Source organism: Dromiciops gliroides, chromosome 6, assembly GCF_019393635.1.
Source record: "Dromiciops gliroides isolate mDroGli1 chromosome 6, mDroGli1.pri, whole genome shotgun sequence".
Classification (NCBI taxonomy): Eukaryota; Metazoa; Chordata; class Mammalia; order Microbiotheria; family Microbiotheriidae; genus Dromiciops; species Dromiciops gliroides.
The window spans coordinates 8,019,766-8,036,665 of NC_057866.1; the positions used below are offsets into that span (position 1 = coordinate 8,019,766).

The following is a 16,900-nucleotide window of genomic DNA, read 5'->3' on the forward strand; positions in this document are numbered from 1 at the left end:
TTGGTGAGTCATTCCCAATTAGGCTCTAAAGTGTAATGGTAGGGATCAGGGGGATCGATCAGTCTCTACTTCTGGGAGCATGTGGCCAGGGCTGTTGGGACAAATACTTTGTAACATCTGCTTTTATCACACTTTAGCAAATGCCTTTTTCTTTTCTTTTCTTTTTTTTTTTTGGTGGGGCAATGAGGGTTAAATGACCTGCCCAGGGTCACACAGCTAGTAACTGTCAAGTGTCTAAGGCCATATTTGAACTCAGGTCCTCCTGAATCCAAGGTTGGTGCTTTATCCACTGGGCCACCTAGCTGCCCCCTGTAAATGCCTATTTTAAAAAGCTAATTAACACTGGCTGGCTAATTGTCATCAATTGATAATCAGTTGGGAAAGCATACCAGGAGGGGGTGTATGAGCTATATAGTTCTAGCTAATCACTTGGCCCTTCAGGGTTCTCACTAGAACTCCGAAGGAAGAAGTATTAGTTGCCCTCTGAGGCCCCCACCTGGTGGGGGCTTGGGTGAATGGTCCCAGAGCCAGCTCCAAAAGGTGGGATAGGAATTCCAAGGGAGACAGGTTGAAAGAGGGTATTGTAGACTAGTGGTTCTCAAAAGTGTAATCTGTGGACCCATTTAGGGGGTCCCTGAGACCCTTTCATGGGATCTGTGAGGTCAGAACTATTATAATAATACTAAGACGCTATTTGCCTATTAAAACACTCCTCCTTTTCAGCCACAAATCTGTGTGAGGCTGGGTTTTCTTCATATACTTCAGCCTAAAAATCATAATGTAATAGACTGAATGCTGAAGCAGACAGGAGAATCCAGCTGTCTTCTCCTGACCAAGACCTTAAAGAGATTTGTATAGAAGTATGTAAATCAAGGCCACTCTTCTCACTAATTTTTTTTGGTTTTGATTTGGAAAATAAATTTCTTTTTCTTTTATTTCTTTCTTTTTTTGTTTTTCTGAATCAATTGGGGTTAAGTGACTTGCCCAGGGTCACATAGCTAGTAAGTGTCAAGTGTCTGAGGTCAGATTTGAACTCAGGTCCTCCTGAATCCAGGGCTGGTGCTCTATCCACTGTGTCACCTAGCTGCCCCTAAATTTATTTTTCTTGAAAATATGGTATGTCAATATGTAATGGCTTATCATTGCTATTGTAAAATGAACCAATTAGTAAATAAATACACAAATAATACATGATAATATATTGTATAGGTATAATTATATAGTATAATATAATATAGTATAATACAATACAATAATTATAAATTACACTATATCATACATTATATTATTATAGTTATATCACATTGTATCAATCATATAATATCATATTGTAAAATGTATAATAAATAATACATATATAATACATAAATAAATACATGAAATTATCAGGTTTAGTTTTGAATAGGGTGAATATTGACAAATATAACCCCCATACCCCAAAGCTCTTTGAGTTCATTAATTTTTGTTTGTTTGTTTGTTTTTGCAGGGCAATGAGGATTAAGTGACTTGCCCAAGGTCACACAGCTAGTAAGTGTCAAGTGTCTGAGGCCGGATTTGAACTCAGGTACTCCTGAATCCAGGGCCAGTGCTTTATCCGCTGTGCCACCTAGCTGCCCCCGAGCTCATTAATTTTTTTCTTTTTTTTTACTTTTTTTTTTGCGGGGCAATGGGGGTTAAGTGACTTGCCCAGGGTCACACAGCTTGTAAGTGTTAAGTGTCTGAGGCTGGATTTGAACTCAAGTACTCCTGAATCCAGGGCCAGTGCTTTAACCACTGCGCCATCTAGCTGCCCCATTAATTTTTAAGAGTGTAAAGAGATCCCAAGAGAAAAATGGCTAAGAATGGCTGTTTTAGGCACAAGCAGAAATGATCTTCCCCACCCCCCAACCCCCAACCCCCCCCCACTTGTGTCAAGGGTCCCTGGAAGAGATGGATGTTGACTCCCCAGCTGGAGATTTCCCTGGATGTTGTTTTCTCTAAGTTGGGTGGGGGGCGTTGTGGGGAGGTGAGAAGGCATGTGTTGGAAGCAGGAGACAGAGGGAAGAGGTGCTTCATAGCTAAGAGAGCACTGAGTTATGGTCACCCTTTGTTCTTATCTTCACTCCAGTAGCTCATGCATGCCCTAGTGACTCAAACTTATGGTCCATCTTTGGCTGCTCAAAGTTTGCCAAAGGCTTTCTGAAAGCCTCTCCAGACTCCAGCACCCGGTTCCTCTTTACCTAAGTACTTTAAAAAAAAAAATAACTTAAAGCAGTTTCAGTAAATTGATCAGGCATAAATTCTGGAGACTTCTTGTAGCCTTTCCCCAGGGGGGTTATTTATTTTTTTGAAGTGTATGTATGGCGAACCTATCCTTTATTTTATTTTATTTGTAAAATTCCAAACTTAATATCAACAAAAATTAACCAAATAAAACAGGATGGTACATAAAATTGTAAATTCCAAGGTCTCCGAGTCCTTTATTTGAGACTTCACAAGTTCTCCTGGTATGGGGGAAGAGAATCCCATGCTCCTTAGTTTGAATTGCAGTATTTCAGATTTGGAAGGTTCTTTGGAGATATCTAGAGCAATTCCCTCATTTTCACACATGGGGAAACTGAGGCTCGGAGAGGGGAAGAATTTGGGATTACAGATTTAGAGTTGGAAGGGATCACAAAGATTATCTAGCAATTGGTCAACAGATAAGTATGAAGTGCTTACTATGTGCCAAGTCAAAGATGAACACTTAAGAGTATATACCTTGTCTCCATATAAAAGGATATACACAAGGGGATTTTGGAGAGAGGCAGAGCACCAGGGAAGCAGGAATGCCCTCCTGTGGGAGTGCTGCTGGAGCAGAGTTTTGAAAGAAGGTAGAAGGTACAAGCCTGCGTTTTGGGCCAGCCATGCCCAGCAAGGATCTAAGCCTCAGATGACCTGCTTGACAACAGTTTATCAGCAGGTCCAAGACAGCCCATTGGGATCCACTCAGCTGTGGGCTTTGCTGTGCTTGGAAATGAGCTTGGGTTGGGGTGAACGCTTTGGATTTGAGCCAACTCTCCCCAGTGTTGTTGAGGGAAATGTTTCTATTTTTGTTACAGCTTTATCTTCTCAGTAAACCTTCCTTTTGAAAAAAAAAAGCTAATTGATGTTAATTGTTTAAATGATTATGGAGTGCTAATCAAAGGCATTAATGATATTGAGGAGGTATTAAATTGATTAGATGGTGTTGAAGGAATAACTGGTGATTGACATAACTCTAGGGGTCACTACATTAGGCTCATGTGTGTGATGAGGCAGATTTTAAAAGGTCCAGGTTCCTAGTAATTTTGCCCTTGGAAGGATAGTTATGAAATATAAGAATGGATCTTGGTTATACCCGCAGCTTAATGTTACTAAGAGTGTAACACTTTTTCAGCAATCTGTGAAAGGTAGCTATGTGCTTGAAGAGCACTTTGATGGGGGAATGCATTGAGTGGGCTGTGATGTTTCAAATAGTCCTACCTTTGCCTTCTATCCAGTAAATATTATTATATTTTCCCCTAAACACTCTCCTCTTCCAAACTTTCCTATTTCTTTTGAGGGTACCAACATTCTTCTAGTATCTTAAGTTTATAACCTCAGTATTATACTTGTCTCCTCACTCTCCCTCAATTCACTTATCCCAGAAATTGCCACATTGCTGTTTCTACTTTCACATCTTTAGCATCCAATCCCTTCTCTCTACTCACACACCTCCCACCTTAGTTTAGGTCCTTATCGTCTTTTGCCTATATGATTGCAACCACATTTTAGTCTCCCTGCCCCGATCTTTCCCCCCATTCAAACCTATCCTAGATACTATTGACACAATAATTTTCCTTATGGCATCCATAGGAACCCATGTGACCACCCCAGTTACAAGATCTTCCAGTGGCTTCCTTTGGCTGCCAGGATAAAATATAAATGCCAGTGTGCAGAGCTCCTGGCACACTGTAAGTAATAAATGCTCAATCTAATCTGGATCCAACCTACCTTCCCAGCCTCATTTGATATTAGTCTTCCTCCTATGTTTCGTCATTCAAACAAACTGATCTTTTCTCTCTTGGTCCATCATGATATGTCATCTCTTGTCTCCATGCCCTTTTATCTAACAGCTCTCCTCACAGCTTCCCTCTCTTTCTTGAAAATGTAGCTCAGACATCATTTTGTGTGTGAAATCTTCCCTGATTCCACAAACCCCCACGTCCTCCGTCCAAACTTCCTTATGCTAAACTTCTTTGTATACATTTGCATTTAATTTTACATTTATGCCAGATGTATTTTATGTTATTGTTATCTCCCCAGATAGAATGTAAGCTCACTGTGAATGGAGATCATTTCATTCTTTGTACTTCTCTTCTCAGCACCCAGTATAGTGACCAGCACATTGTTGGTGCTTAGTATGGTTTGATTGGTTAATTAATGATCATTCCTGCTTTTGCTTTCTTTTTTTTTTTTTAAGTGAGGCAATTGAGGTCAAGTGACTTGCCCAGGGTCACACAGCTAGTAAGTGTTAAGTGTCTGAGGCCGGATTTGAACTCAGGTACTCCTGACTCCAAGGCCGGTGCTCTATCCACTGCGCCACCTAGCTGCCCCCTGCTTTTGCTTTCTAATGAATAAATCTTGCTTTTGCCTTATCCATTAGTAATTCTTTCGAGTTTCAGTGCTAATAGCATATTTATGACTCATTTTGTCTAAATGGAAAGCACTGAGTTGGTGGGGAGGAGCTATAATGGGGAATAGTAGAAATGTGGGTCACCCCACTCATGCTGGGTGAGTGATCAGTAGCCATGCCACTTTGGGAAAAACTCCAGACCTACCAGGGTGCAGCCTGATTGGAGGTGAGTGAAGTAGCCCAGAAAGAGCAAAGTAGAGGTTAGGGTTAGGATGTCACCTCCAGGCTACCCTAGCTTCCTCCAGATGCGTGTAACAAAGTTCCCAGCTCCTGGGGGCCAGTCTTGGCGTAATAAACGCCAATGGGGTAGGTAGATCAGCTTTTCTTTCATCCCACTTACAGAATGTGATGCCAAGGATTCAGAGGGTAAAGAAAATCTTTGTGGTGGCTCTGACATGGTAGTGACCACCTACCTCTTAAATTCCCCAGAAACTGTCTGAGGACTTGGACTCTCCCAGAAGGGAAACCTTTTTTGTAGCTGCTGAATCAACAATCCCCCTTCCACTGGGCGGTTACTGTTGACATAATTCACTGCAAAAGCAGATGGCCTTAGGTCCTGATCTTGTGCTTGCCTCTAGTCTTTCAATGATAGGGACCCTGGAGGTGATCCTTTCCTTTGTGTGAGGCTGGATGATGCGGGAAATCGTCATCCGGAAGAGCCTTTAACTTGATAACTCTGGACCTCGGGTAACCCAAGGGGTGACTGGGTCACCTCCCCCAAATCTGGCATTGCCTAGAAGATTCTGCCATCAGGATACCTCATTTAACATACAGACATTACTGTTGTACTCACTCCCTTCTCCACGAAGGGACTTCTCTGCTACAATGAGGTCTCGACCAAATTGAGTAGAGCAGAGAGGGAGCCCTCAAAGGGGAGGGGTTAGGTTCTCTTTTTCACACTTAAGTTTTGGTTCATATCTAGATTTTTCCAAAGTGGAAAGTAAAAAAGGTACTCAATGTACAATGCAAATCAGATATGGGACAGGTATTTCTTTCCTACATACAAAAGAAATGCAAAAAAAAAAAAAGGGCTTACAATGTACATTGACAAAAACTCAAAACGGTATTTAGTAACAACTTCTCTATATGTACACACACATATACACGTAGGGACTGATTCTTAAACTCATCAGAATGTGCAGCAGCTGGCAGGATTGCTGACTAGGCATTTTACATTTCATTTCAGTTCTGTACTGTCCAAACAATCCCCAGTCCAAGTCTTTTGTTAAAATGGGCCAGGCTCACACCCATCCTCTTGTTGATGGTTGATATCTCCAAGACCACTAGACTGCTTACTAGGGCACCAGTTAGCTCCAACCGAAAGCACCCAGGACCTTTGAACCACTTTAACTCAAAGGACCACCTTCAAGCCTAGAAACATCCATGTTGGGGTAGGAATTTGTTCACCCAAGATCAGCAAAGAGCAACCACAAGAGAAGCAGGCCAAACCCCAGGCTCAGGCTCACCTTGGCTTACATGTCATGTGCTTATGGCTACAGAGCTATGTTGTGCCCCTTATCCCCACCCCCATGGGAAGCAGCTGATCTAACCTGACACAATCCACACTGGGAGGAAATAGGGCATGGGAGTGTATTCATTTCCTTTTCCACATCCACTGAGTCCTCAGCTCTTCCCATCTGGTGGCCAGTAAGGAGACTATCATTTCAAAGTGCTTGACCCTTTTGGAGCTCAGCCACCATGTGCCTCGAAGCAGCCGGGAAGTTCATTGTTCCCAAAGGGCCCAAGTATTGAGCGACCTTGTCCTTGAAGTCCCAAGAAGATGCCAGGGAAATGTTGGGCACATAGTTCAAGGGGGTGAGCGTGTGGGTATTGAGGGATCCTATTGGCTGAGAGGTATGTGAGCTCTTGGGAGAAGCATAGCCATTGGCAGGTAGGCTGATGACAGGTCAAAGATAGGAGGCCAAACTGAAAGCCGAGAGGTATATTAGTATGCTCAGGAAGCCTACTCGCATCGATAGCAGCTTCAGCTTTAGAGAGTATAGGATCGCTTAGAAGACATGGCCAATCAGTAGCATTCTGAAACAATTTATGACCAATAAGAAAAGCATGTCACGGGATAGGGAGGGGTCGAGAAGAAAGGCGAATCATCTAAGGGAGGAAAGGGAGTGTTCAGAACGAAGCTAGCTAGCTAGCACAGTGCATAGAGTGCTGGATCTGGAGTCTGGGAAAGTAGTTCAAATTCAGCCTCAGACATTACCTGTGCGACCCTGGGCAAGTTACTTAACCTTGTTTGTTGTCTCAGTTTCCTTATCTGTTGAATGATCTGGAGAAGGAGATGGCAAACCACTCTAGAATCTTTGCCAAGAAAACCCTAAACAGAGTCACGAAGACTCTGACATGACTGAAAACTCAGTAATATAAGAAAACATTCCTCATTCAAGGGCAGGAGACAAGGGGAAGTGACCAGATACTTTTACAAGGGTGAAAGAAGATCTTTTAGACAAAACTACAGCGTCTCTGGTCCAGGGACAATTGGCAGTCACCACAGCAGTAGCTGAAACTGTTTTATTTTATTTTATTTTATTTTTATTTTTATTTTTATTTTTATTTTTGTGGGGCAATTGGGGTTAAGTGACTTGCCCAGGGTCACACAGCTAGTAAGTGTCAAGGGTGTGAGGCCGGATTTGAACTCAGGTCCTCCTGACTCCAGGGCCGGTGCTCTATCCACTGCGCCACCTAGCTGCCCCCTGTTCATGTTGGTTCATGTTGATTCTAGTTTATTTCTTCTTCATTAGCCAATCAGTCAATAATCATTTATTAAGCACCTTCTGTGGGCCAGGTACCCTGTTATGCACTTTTCACAGATATCTCATGTGATCCCCACAGCTCTGTGAGGTAGGTGCTGTTCACATTTTACAGTTGAGGAAACTGAGGCAGGCAGAGGTGAGATGACTTCATACAGCTACTAATTGTCTGATGTTGGATTTGAACTCTGGGACTGACTTCAGGAAGATGTAAGAGTTAAAGGCAGATTGGGAATGGCTTCTTGTAGAATCCAGAGAAAGCAGGAGGCAGTGAAGAGGAGGTAGCACTTTTCAAGCATGGCGGACAGCCAGGGAAAATAACAAGGTGATCAGTGGCACATGATCAGAGAGTTCGGTCCTGGGGGCAGGTATAAAGTATGAAAGGCCTGGCCGAGTCAGGAAGGACTTTGAACACCAATTAGAGGACTTTCTATTTGATTTTGAGCCACTGAAGTTTATTGACCCGGGACGGGTTGGGGTGGGGTGACACTGAGTGGAGGCAGAAAGCCTGGAGGTAGGTGGACCGAGTCATTGCAATAGCCCAGGTGTGAAGAGATGAGGGCTTGCATGGGGGGCGGGGGACAGTGTCAGGGGAGCAAAGGGGCAGGTTCGAGAGATGGGATAAAAGGTCAAAGCAATGGGTCTTTTCATCCCAGACTGAGTGGGAGGAGGGGCGGTATGTGAGAGAGTGCGAGACATCAAGGATGTCTGGGAAGATAGCAGTACTTACAAAGTAATTGGGAAGTTTGGAAGGTGGGGAGAGAGCATGAGCTCTTTTGGACATGTTGAGTTTGAGATGGCCTTTGAGCAGCTGAGGATGCAAAACCGAAGGTCGGTAGAGAGGTTAGTGCTGGGTAAGTAGATTGGAGAGTCATGGGCATAGGGACAGCCATCGAATCCACGGGAGCTGATGAGATCCCCAGGTGAAACAGTCTCGAGGGAGAAGAGGGTTCTGAGTAGCATCAGAGGCTGCAGAGAGGTTAGAAAGGCCGGTAGACTTGGCAATGAGGAGGTTGTGAGTAACTGTGGAGAGGTCACTTCACCTCCCTCTGCTCAGTTTCCTCAACCGCAAAATGGAGATAAAACCAGCACCTGCATCCCACAGTCCCTGTGAGGATCAAATGAGATGAGATTTATAAGGTGCCTAGCACGGTGTTGGGCACGTGCTAGTTTAATGGATGATGTCCTTTGCTCCTTAGGGAGAAGAAAGGGTGGAAGAGATAGAGGACAATAGCTATTGGTGAATGGATGGATCAAGGGAGGGGTTTTTGAAGATGGGGGAGACGTGGACATGTTTGTCGGCAGTAGGGAAGGAGCCAGTGGATAAGTTGGGGGTGACAGAGGGGAGCGATGGTGCTGGAGGACATGGGATTGCTTGGGCAAGTGGTGGGGTTAGCCTTGCTCAGGAGTAAGGCCGCTCCATCATCTGATGCTTTCAAATTTCTTTCTTTCTTTCTCTTTCTTTCTTTCTTTCTTTCTTTCTTTCTTTCTTTCTTTCTTTCTTTCTTTCTTTCTTTCTTTCTTTCTTTCTTTCTTTCTTTCTTTCTTTCTTTCTTTCTTTCTTTCTTTCTTTCTTTCTTCAGGGCAATGAGGGTTAAGTGACTTGCCCAGGGTCACACAGCTAGTAAGTATCAAGTGTCTGAGGCCAGATTTGAACTCAGGTCCTCCTGACTCCAGGGCTAGCGCTCTATCCACTGCGCCACCTCCACTCCATCATCTGAGACAGGCATGAAAGGAGGAGGTGGTGAGGGATAGGAGGAGGCCAGGGGAGAGGAGGGAGCTCCCTGAAAGGGACCAACCTGGATTTTGTCAATAAAATAGGAGGTGAGATTCTCAGGAGAGTGGGGGGAGGGGGAGCCAGGGAAAGTGTGAGGAGGGATGAGAAGGTCAGGAAGAGCCCCTGTAGAGAGTGGGAGAGGGAAGGAAAAGGTGGGGGCTGTCTATAATTAGGTCACCAGGAGGTGGGGTGTTTCTACGTTGTTAGGCCATCGAGATTTCATGAAATGATGGTGGTTCCTATGGGCAAATGCGTCTCTGCAGGAATATTTCCATTGTCCTGGTGGCTACCATCTTGTGGGCGAGCCCTCGTTCTTGTCCCAAGGTTTTAGCGGGTAGAGACCGTGCAGAAGCTTCTCCCTCCCACAGAACGCAGGCAAAAAGGGCAGAAAGCATTCTGGCTCTTTGGTAGATGGGCAGAAAGGGGCGGTCCCTGTGACGAATTAGCCAACCACCTTAGGGAAGGGCTAGTCACTGGCAAATGCTCTGGTCCTGTTAACAAGGTGCCATTGGCATTGGCACTTGGGGGAGAGACGTGCGCAAACTGAGGGGACCCCCACCCCATTCCAGGGGCCACTCATCGCCCCCACAGTATGTTCAGAATACCTCCCATTAAGGGGAGCAGCAGCAGATCTGCAGCAAAGCGAAATGGTTACAGAACACCTCAAGGTTTCCCAGCCAGTTACGCCACGTCTAGAGGGCGTCCTGTTAACATGGGGCCAATGGGCGTGGCCATATGGGATCGGGGAGGGTCAAAGACCAGGAAGCCCCTCATCAAGCGCCCCTCATCAAACACCCCTCACAACTCTATCTGCGAGGAGCTGGGTTCAGAGCGCTCTCACAGTTGTCCAGTGCGCGTGCGCCCTGGGAGGTAGGCATGGCAGCTCACAACCTGTGGCTGGGACACATGAGGAGCGCTCCCCTTCCCCCCAAGCTGGTCTGATCTAATGACAAGCCTCTCTCCATCTGACTGAGTTGGTCCTCAGACCGTGGAGAAGGTCAGGATCCGACACCTCCCCGCCATCGCCTCCTGGAGAATGACCTCGCCTGCCTCCCTGGCCAATGATGGTAGAGAGAGAGCTGCCTTTGGGGTCTGATGCCCTGGCTGTGCCTGGGAGCCGATGGTCATCTGGCCTCTGCTGGAAGATGTCCAGCGAGGGGAAACCATGACGTCCCGCGGCAGCCCACTGTCCTCAGGAGCAGCGCTTACAGTGAGGTTTTCCTGACCTGTCTTGGCACCTTCTATCAGTTCGCTATCAGTTCCACCCTCTGGGGGGCAGGTAGAGCGAGCTGCTCCCTTCCACCTTCTCATGCCAGCACTTCTCCTTGAAGATAAATAAGCTGTTCTCTGCTCCCCCCACTACTCCCCCACAAGTAGGGCCCCCCCCCCCACCTTCTGGAGGCCAGGTCCCCTCCCCAGCCGCTGGAGGCTGTGGATGTCAGTGGAGGTAGGTGTCCCAAGGGGCCCCATAAATATTTGATATGCTTGCTTGGTTTCCTCTTCTCACTCCCCCGCCCCTTCCTTTACTTCTCTCTAGCTTGTGACCAGTTTGCAGAGCTCACCCTGGGAGAAGTGGGGGAAGGGGCGGGGTTCTCATAGCCTGCCTCCAGACGCCTCTGCAGGGAGGGGGGGGGAGCAGCTGCAATGCTCGCCACGGGGGCGGGCCTCACCCGGCTGCCCCCAGCTTCCTGCTGGGGTGGGGGCCGCCAGGCACTGCGGCTGTGGCTTTTGCCGCAGTGTGTGGGGGAGGTTGACGCCAGCAGAGCTGGCGCAGGCAGGCAGGCAGGCAGGCAGGCTTGGCTCCACTTCACTGCGGCTGGCCAGGCCTGGGCCGGCACCTGGAGATGTTTCCTTCTGGCCCTGGTCCCAGAGGCTGGGGATTTGCAATCAGCGGAGTAGGGAGAACCTGCCTCTCCTTCCCCTTCCCCATCCCTGTCCCAGCTTACACCCCAACCAGTTGATAAACTACTTGCTGCTGGTGGTGAATCATACTTCCCTGGATGGGCTAGGCAGCGGTCCCCAACATCTGCCTCGCCCTGAAGGCAACACAGCCATCCCTTCCACACTTGGGGCAGGCGGGAGTCGGAGCAGGTTTGCTAACGAAAACAAAGTTCAGGTGGTGGTGAATTGCACCCAGGATCTTCTCTCCCCCCTGAAGATTCTACTTCGGCTTCATCTTCCTACAATCATCCTCTCTGGACCCCCACCCCCACCCTCCTCTCATTTCTTTCCTAACTCACCACGTGGCCACCACACTATCGCCCCACTAACCCTACACAGCTCGGAGCAGCACTGGGCTGATTAAGAAAACCTGAGCCAAATCACTTTATGACTGTTTCCACGGGTGGAGATAAGTCCTTGGGTGTCTACCACTTAACGTGGGAAACTCCTTTCTAGGATTCTAGAACAAGTGCATTCTGGGATCGATTAACCCTGGAGAGACCAAGGAAGGACTCAGGGGCCCAAAGCTAATGAATCCAGCTGGTGGGCATTCGGGGATACCGCAGTCAATCTGGCGACCTTCCAAGGGAGCAGGAGCGCATTTGGAACATGACTACAGAATATGAGACCACCGAAAGCAGTGATAAGAACTGTGGACCTTGTGACGAGGTGGGGGTGTGTGTGTGTGTTTTTCCTCATCTGTACTGGCCACGGACTAGCCCAGGTCCAAGTCTATCCATAACCGTGTATGTGTTGTAAAGGCCACTAGGACATCTTTCATCCTTATCAAGGGGAGTGCTAATCTCTCCTTTCACGCAACACGGCCCAAGTCTACCCTACCAAGCACTTCACGCATAACGCCGATGCCCTCAAAGTTAACAACTCGGGGCCCACTCCAATAGGTCCGTGAGGCATCAGAGGAATCGGAAATCGAGTGAAGATGGGCGTGGCCACGAGTTTCAGTGGGATTCCCTGGGGGGGTGTCTAGGGCCGGGTGGGCTGACTTTTCTTCCTTTACTGGGCAGCCACTTTCAGTACTCTCCCTGACACACACATGCATACACCATCACAGGCGGAATTTTAAAAACTGTTCTTTTATTCAATCCCCCAAACAAACAAACAAAATCCCCAAATCCCCTCTACCCTCCAAGAACCCTTATCTAAATAAAAATGTCCCATGAGAGTTCTTTTGCATCTTAAAATTTATTACACAAATATTTCCCATCCCTATAATATCCAGAGCAAAAATAGCCTTGCTCTTTTCTAAAACCGAGGGTGAAGGACTTTGAAGAAATGAGACCAGGCCCAGCTGACAGGCTCTTCTTCCTCCCCTGCCCTGCCCTCAAGAACCCCAAGGTGTTAATGGAGATGCCAAAGACGTCTTGTTATCCCCTTTAATGCTTACATTTAATTTAAATTTTTAGCACAACATTGGAGATTGACTCTAAATCAGCAACAAAAAATAGATATTTACAATATTTCTCCGGGAAACAAAAAGCACAACCAAACCCTTTAAACATAGTGACTTTAGGAGTTTTATTTATGGAGCAGTTATTTTTAATCACCAAGTGATTTTATATTATATATATATATGTATATATATATATATATATATATCATTTTCTTCCTTTCCTTTGTGGTTTTCACCCCCGTGCTCAGAAAGGTGGAGGCAGGAGGCCAGGAGCCTCACCCTGCTGTCTCTGGAGCTGTGGACTTTCCTGGGGGGCTGTGTCTAGGAGCAGAATGCAAGTGCTGCCATTGAAGCCACCTTTTTTCCTTCCCCGGCCCCAGTGCAGGAACTCAAGAACTGCTACCACCAGCAGGGCAGGGAGCGACCCCATCCCCTCTAAAAGCCATTGGCCCCTCCCTTCTCCAAAACGGAAGCAAAACCCAGCAGGGGGAACGTGGGTCCCTCCACCATGGCTCCCGTGCTCCCATTTCTGCTGACCAACTTCTGTGCCCGGGAAAAATGCTTCCATTTTTCCAAGCTGAAAATGAAAAATCCCCAATGGGCCTGGAAATTTCTCTTCAGGTTAAAATGTCCCAAAGTCAGAGGCACTCTCCCGGCACAATCCCTGCTGTGAAGGGGTCTCTCCACCTCCCCTTTTACAAAAAAGGCAAAAAGCAAACAGTAAGTCTTCTTTTCAGTATTTTCCACAGGAGCAACCGAAAAAGGCAGGAAGCTTCCAATTATAGGTCATTCGCAATAATAATCTTAATAATAAAGGTTTTTGCTCGATACCCAGGGTTCTTTACAGAGAAGTTCCCCTACTGAGGCACTCTGGAATCAAGTCCCTGACGTTCCCTCTGTGTTGGCCCAGGTTGGGGGGCCGGGGTCGGGGGTCAGGGCTGAAGGGAGCGCACTGCCATTTGTAAGGTGCAGCCTGTATCATTAGAACATTTGCCGGAACAGACACATCCCACACTGCCATCGCCTACCCATGCCGCTCCCTCCCCGAGACTCATCTTTCTTTCTGGAGACTTAAGTCAAGGCCAGGAGTCATAACTGGGGTAAGTGGTCACTGTGGGAGTCCCTCTTGCCCACTAGTGCTTTGGAAAGAGCAAGGGTGCAGTTGGTGTCTGGCTTGGGCTGCCGGGCTCGGTTCCTTGTCCCTTCCCCTAGCAGGGCTGTGGGCAAGAGGAAATCCTGGGACTGGGGTCTGGAAAGGGAAGTGACAGGTAGATGGGAAAGAAGAGGGGAGAAGGTTGTGCTATCAACATCCTTACAGATTGGGGAGCAGAGTGCAAATTTGCGTATAACATTTAGAAGCTCTTGCCACAGGCAGCTGCTGTGAGCACCTCCTTTTACTTCCATATTGACCCAAAAAGAAATCACGACCTTTTCTTTCTTTTTAAAGTGCAAAAAGCTCTCTGCTGCCCTAGAGAGGATCTTTGGACCAGCCTGCTCAATGCAAAAGAACGGGGGCAGCTGACAGGGGGGGGGGGCAGCAGGGAGGGAGCGCACACTAACCCCAGCCCTCCCCAAAGCCTACACAAACAGGCACATGCAGACCACCCCCTCCCCCCTGCCCCTGGCCTGGGGATCCAGGCTGAGGGCAGGCACCTAGCGGCTGTGCAGGGGGAGAGCCAAAGCGTAGTATTTCTCTAAGCTGAAGAACAAGGATTGAGTCACCAGACTATACACAAAGACAAGACCCTTGCAGGCCGTCAGAAGAGCAGGGACCCGGCCTGGTCCTCATCCTCCCCCCACCCTCCCCACCCACCCCCAGCTCTGTGGAAGCCACCCACTCCCTCCAAACACACACACACACACACACACACACACACACACACACACACACACACACCACCCCAAGGTAAGCCCTCTTCAGAAAAAGAAAAAAGAAGGGGGGGGGGGATAGGAGGAGGGGAGGGCTTCAGCAGGGGGATCTTGTGTTTGGAGCTGGGCTCAGGAGTCCCCCCCCCCCCAGCCCAACATGGCTGCTCTGGGCTGTGGCTGAACAGCAGCAGTTCTGGACAGAAGCGGCCCTGGCATGTCCACAGGGCAGCAGCCAATTAAGTGCACAGCAACGTGACATGGACTCGGGGCAGAGTCCAGGGAGAGGTGTTTGGTGAGCTAGGAGCCTTGGACAGTGTCAAGCTGCAGAGGGTGGGGACAGACACGGAGGAGGTTTCTGGAAATTCAACAGCACCAGTGTGATTGCAGGGTCTGGCCTTCCTGGGGCCGGTGCCACCTTCTGCGGAAAACGGGCAGAGCCTGAACACCCCAGGAGAAGTCTGGCCACAGAGGCAGGGCCCCTCTCTCTGCAGCAGTGCCAGCTGCTTCCCTTCCCAGGGACAATGCTTGGCCCAGGCCCTGCTGGGAGATGGGAGGAGGAGGGGAAAGGGTGGCCTGGGGTCGGGGTGGAGGGAGGCGGTTGTGCCGATTAAGTTGGCACAGCACCCCCAACTACGAACTTGAACTTGGTCTCCAAGTGAGCACCTCAACAGCACCTCCTGTGATTTTTTTTCCTATCCCTTTTTCATAAGAGGGAGGGAAAGAACGCACGAACGAACGAGGGAGGGAGGGAAGGAAGGAAGGGGAGAAGGGAGCAGGTGGGTCCTCCTTATGCCCGGTCAGGCGAGGGCCGTGCAGCAGGAACACCCTCTCTGCCCCTCTCCTGCTGTGCTAGAAGGGGACAGGGATGAGAGCAGAGGGAGTGGCCTGTGCCAAATGGGGGGAGCAGCTCTCCGCCGTGGGGAGTGGGAAGGGGGTTTCTGTTTCCTGTTCAGTCTGGGGCTGAGTGGGCTTTAGCTGATTTTCTGGATCAACTTCTCATCAGACAGGCAGTAGAGGCTGTTGATGGAGAGGTCTGAGATGAAATGCTCACAGGCCTTCCGGGTGATCTGCTTGCAGCCTCGAAGGTCAATCAAGGTGACATTAGAGATGCGCCGTAGATACAACAGGGACTGGTCTGTCAACTTATTGCAACCTATGGACAAAGAGAGGCAGTGAGGGCAGGCCTGCCCCACATAGCCAGCCCACGCTGAGCGGAGCTCTGCCAGCCACACGTTGCCTGATGAATGCTCAGTTCAGTCCCATCTCTCCCTCCTCACCAGCTCAGGGAGGACCACTGGCCTAAGAGCCCTAGGCACATCCAGCCACCCTGGGGTGCTCGAGCTGGGGCCAGCTCCCACGGCCATACCTGCCATATTGATTTCTGTGAGGGAGTTGCGAGTGGAAGAGCCAACGGCCGTTAGCAGATTGGACGACTGGTCGGTAAGGTGGCTGCAGTGACTGAGGTCAAGTCGAGACAGAAGCGGCATGTGGCGAATGATGAGACGGAGGGTGGCGTCAGTGATGTCCAGGCCGGCCAGCCGAAAATCAGTCATGTTTCGGAGCTTGCTGCGATTGTCCTGACCTACGGAAACCCGGGAGACTCAAAAACCGCACCCATGGGCTCCCCTTACCTGTCTCTTTCTCAATGCCAGCAGAGTCCAGCTGTGCGGAGCCCAAGCAAGAGCTCTGGGCCACTACAAGTGCTAGTTCAGTGCTAACTCTCACTGTTCACAGCATGTGCCCCATCCCAAGTGTGCTTAATCTTCCATCATCTCAACAGCTTCTCCAAGCCTACCCACCTCCAGCAGAGAGCTTTCCCAGAATGTCCTCAGCTATCTTCAGTCCCAACAAGCCCCGCCAAGACCACGCGTCCTCATGAGGACTTCAATCTATCCCATCTCTGAGCTGCGATTATTGATCATCGGTGTGTACAGTGCTAGGCAGATCTAGGCCAGGAGGCCTTTTTAATGAAGAGGATCTGAGTCTGGGGCCTGAGAACTTGTTTTAGTTTCCTAGGTAATCTTACTTATTGTAAGACCCTCTGAGGAGGGGCCACCAGGTTTCAGGCTGCCCTGCTTGAATGCTCATCCCCATTCAATTTGGGCCTTGCTGGCATCCTTACTGATGGTCACAGCCTCCTCTCTAGAAGCCCAAGGAGATCAATGCCTACCAGGCTTATCAGTCGGTGGGGTCAGCAAGTCTCGAATCTGAGGGTCCTTTATTCCCACGGCCCACCGAAGGTCCAGGGTCCTGAGAAGCGGGCAGCTGGAGGTGCTGAGAGCAGAGACTGCAGACCAGGAGCAGCCGGCTAAAAGGAGATCTTTTAGGCCTGCAAGAGAAGAGAGATTCATTTCAGACTCAGGTTTCCCCTCCAGGGGCCATCACTGCAAGGCCGGCCCCAGCTCTCAGTTGGATGCTTGCTTAGGGGGAGGTCTCAGAAATGGGCAGCTCGGGTGCTTCTG

General features: G+C 48.7%; 1 protein-coding gene and 1 non-coding gene across 7 annotated transcripts in view; both read right to left on the reverse strand.

The window, feature by feature from the left end:
• Nucleotides 1-11,854: 11,854 nt before the first annotated feature.
• Nucleotides 11,855-11,980, reverse strand: LOC122733188. The gene has a single exon (XR_006353774.1). It is a non-coding gene; the product is annotated as a U6atac minor spliceosomal RNA (small nuclear RNA).
• A 362-nt stretch (nt 11,981-12,342) lies between these two features.
• KDM2A (lysine demethylase 2A) overlaps nt 12,343-16,900 on the reverse strand; it is a 90,968-nt gene continuing 86,410 nt past the window's right edge. For all 6 annotated transcript variants that reach the window (XM_043970053.1, XM_043970052.1, XM_043970054.1 and 3 more), the window contains 3 exons: nt 16,609-16,767; nt 15,805-16,020; nt 12,343-15,591 (listed from right to left, as the gene is read on the reverse strand). In XM_043970053.1, coding sequence (XP_043825988.1) covers nt 15,410-15,591; nt 15,805-16,020; nt 16,609-16,767 — 557 coding nt within the window. In that variant the 3' untranslated portion in view covers nt 12,343-15,409. The remainder of the gene's footprint in view (nt 15,592-15,804; nt 16,021-16,608; nt 16,768-16,900) is intronic.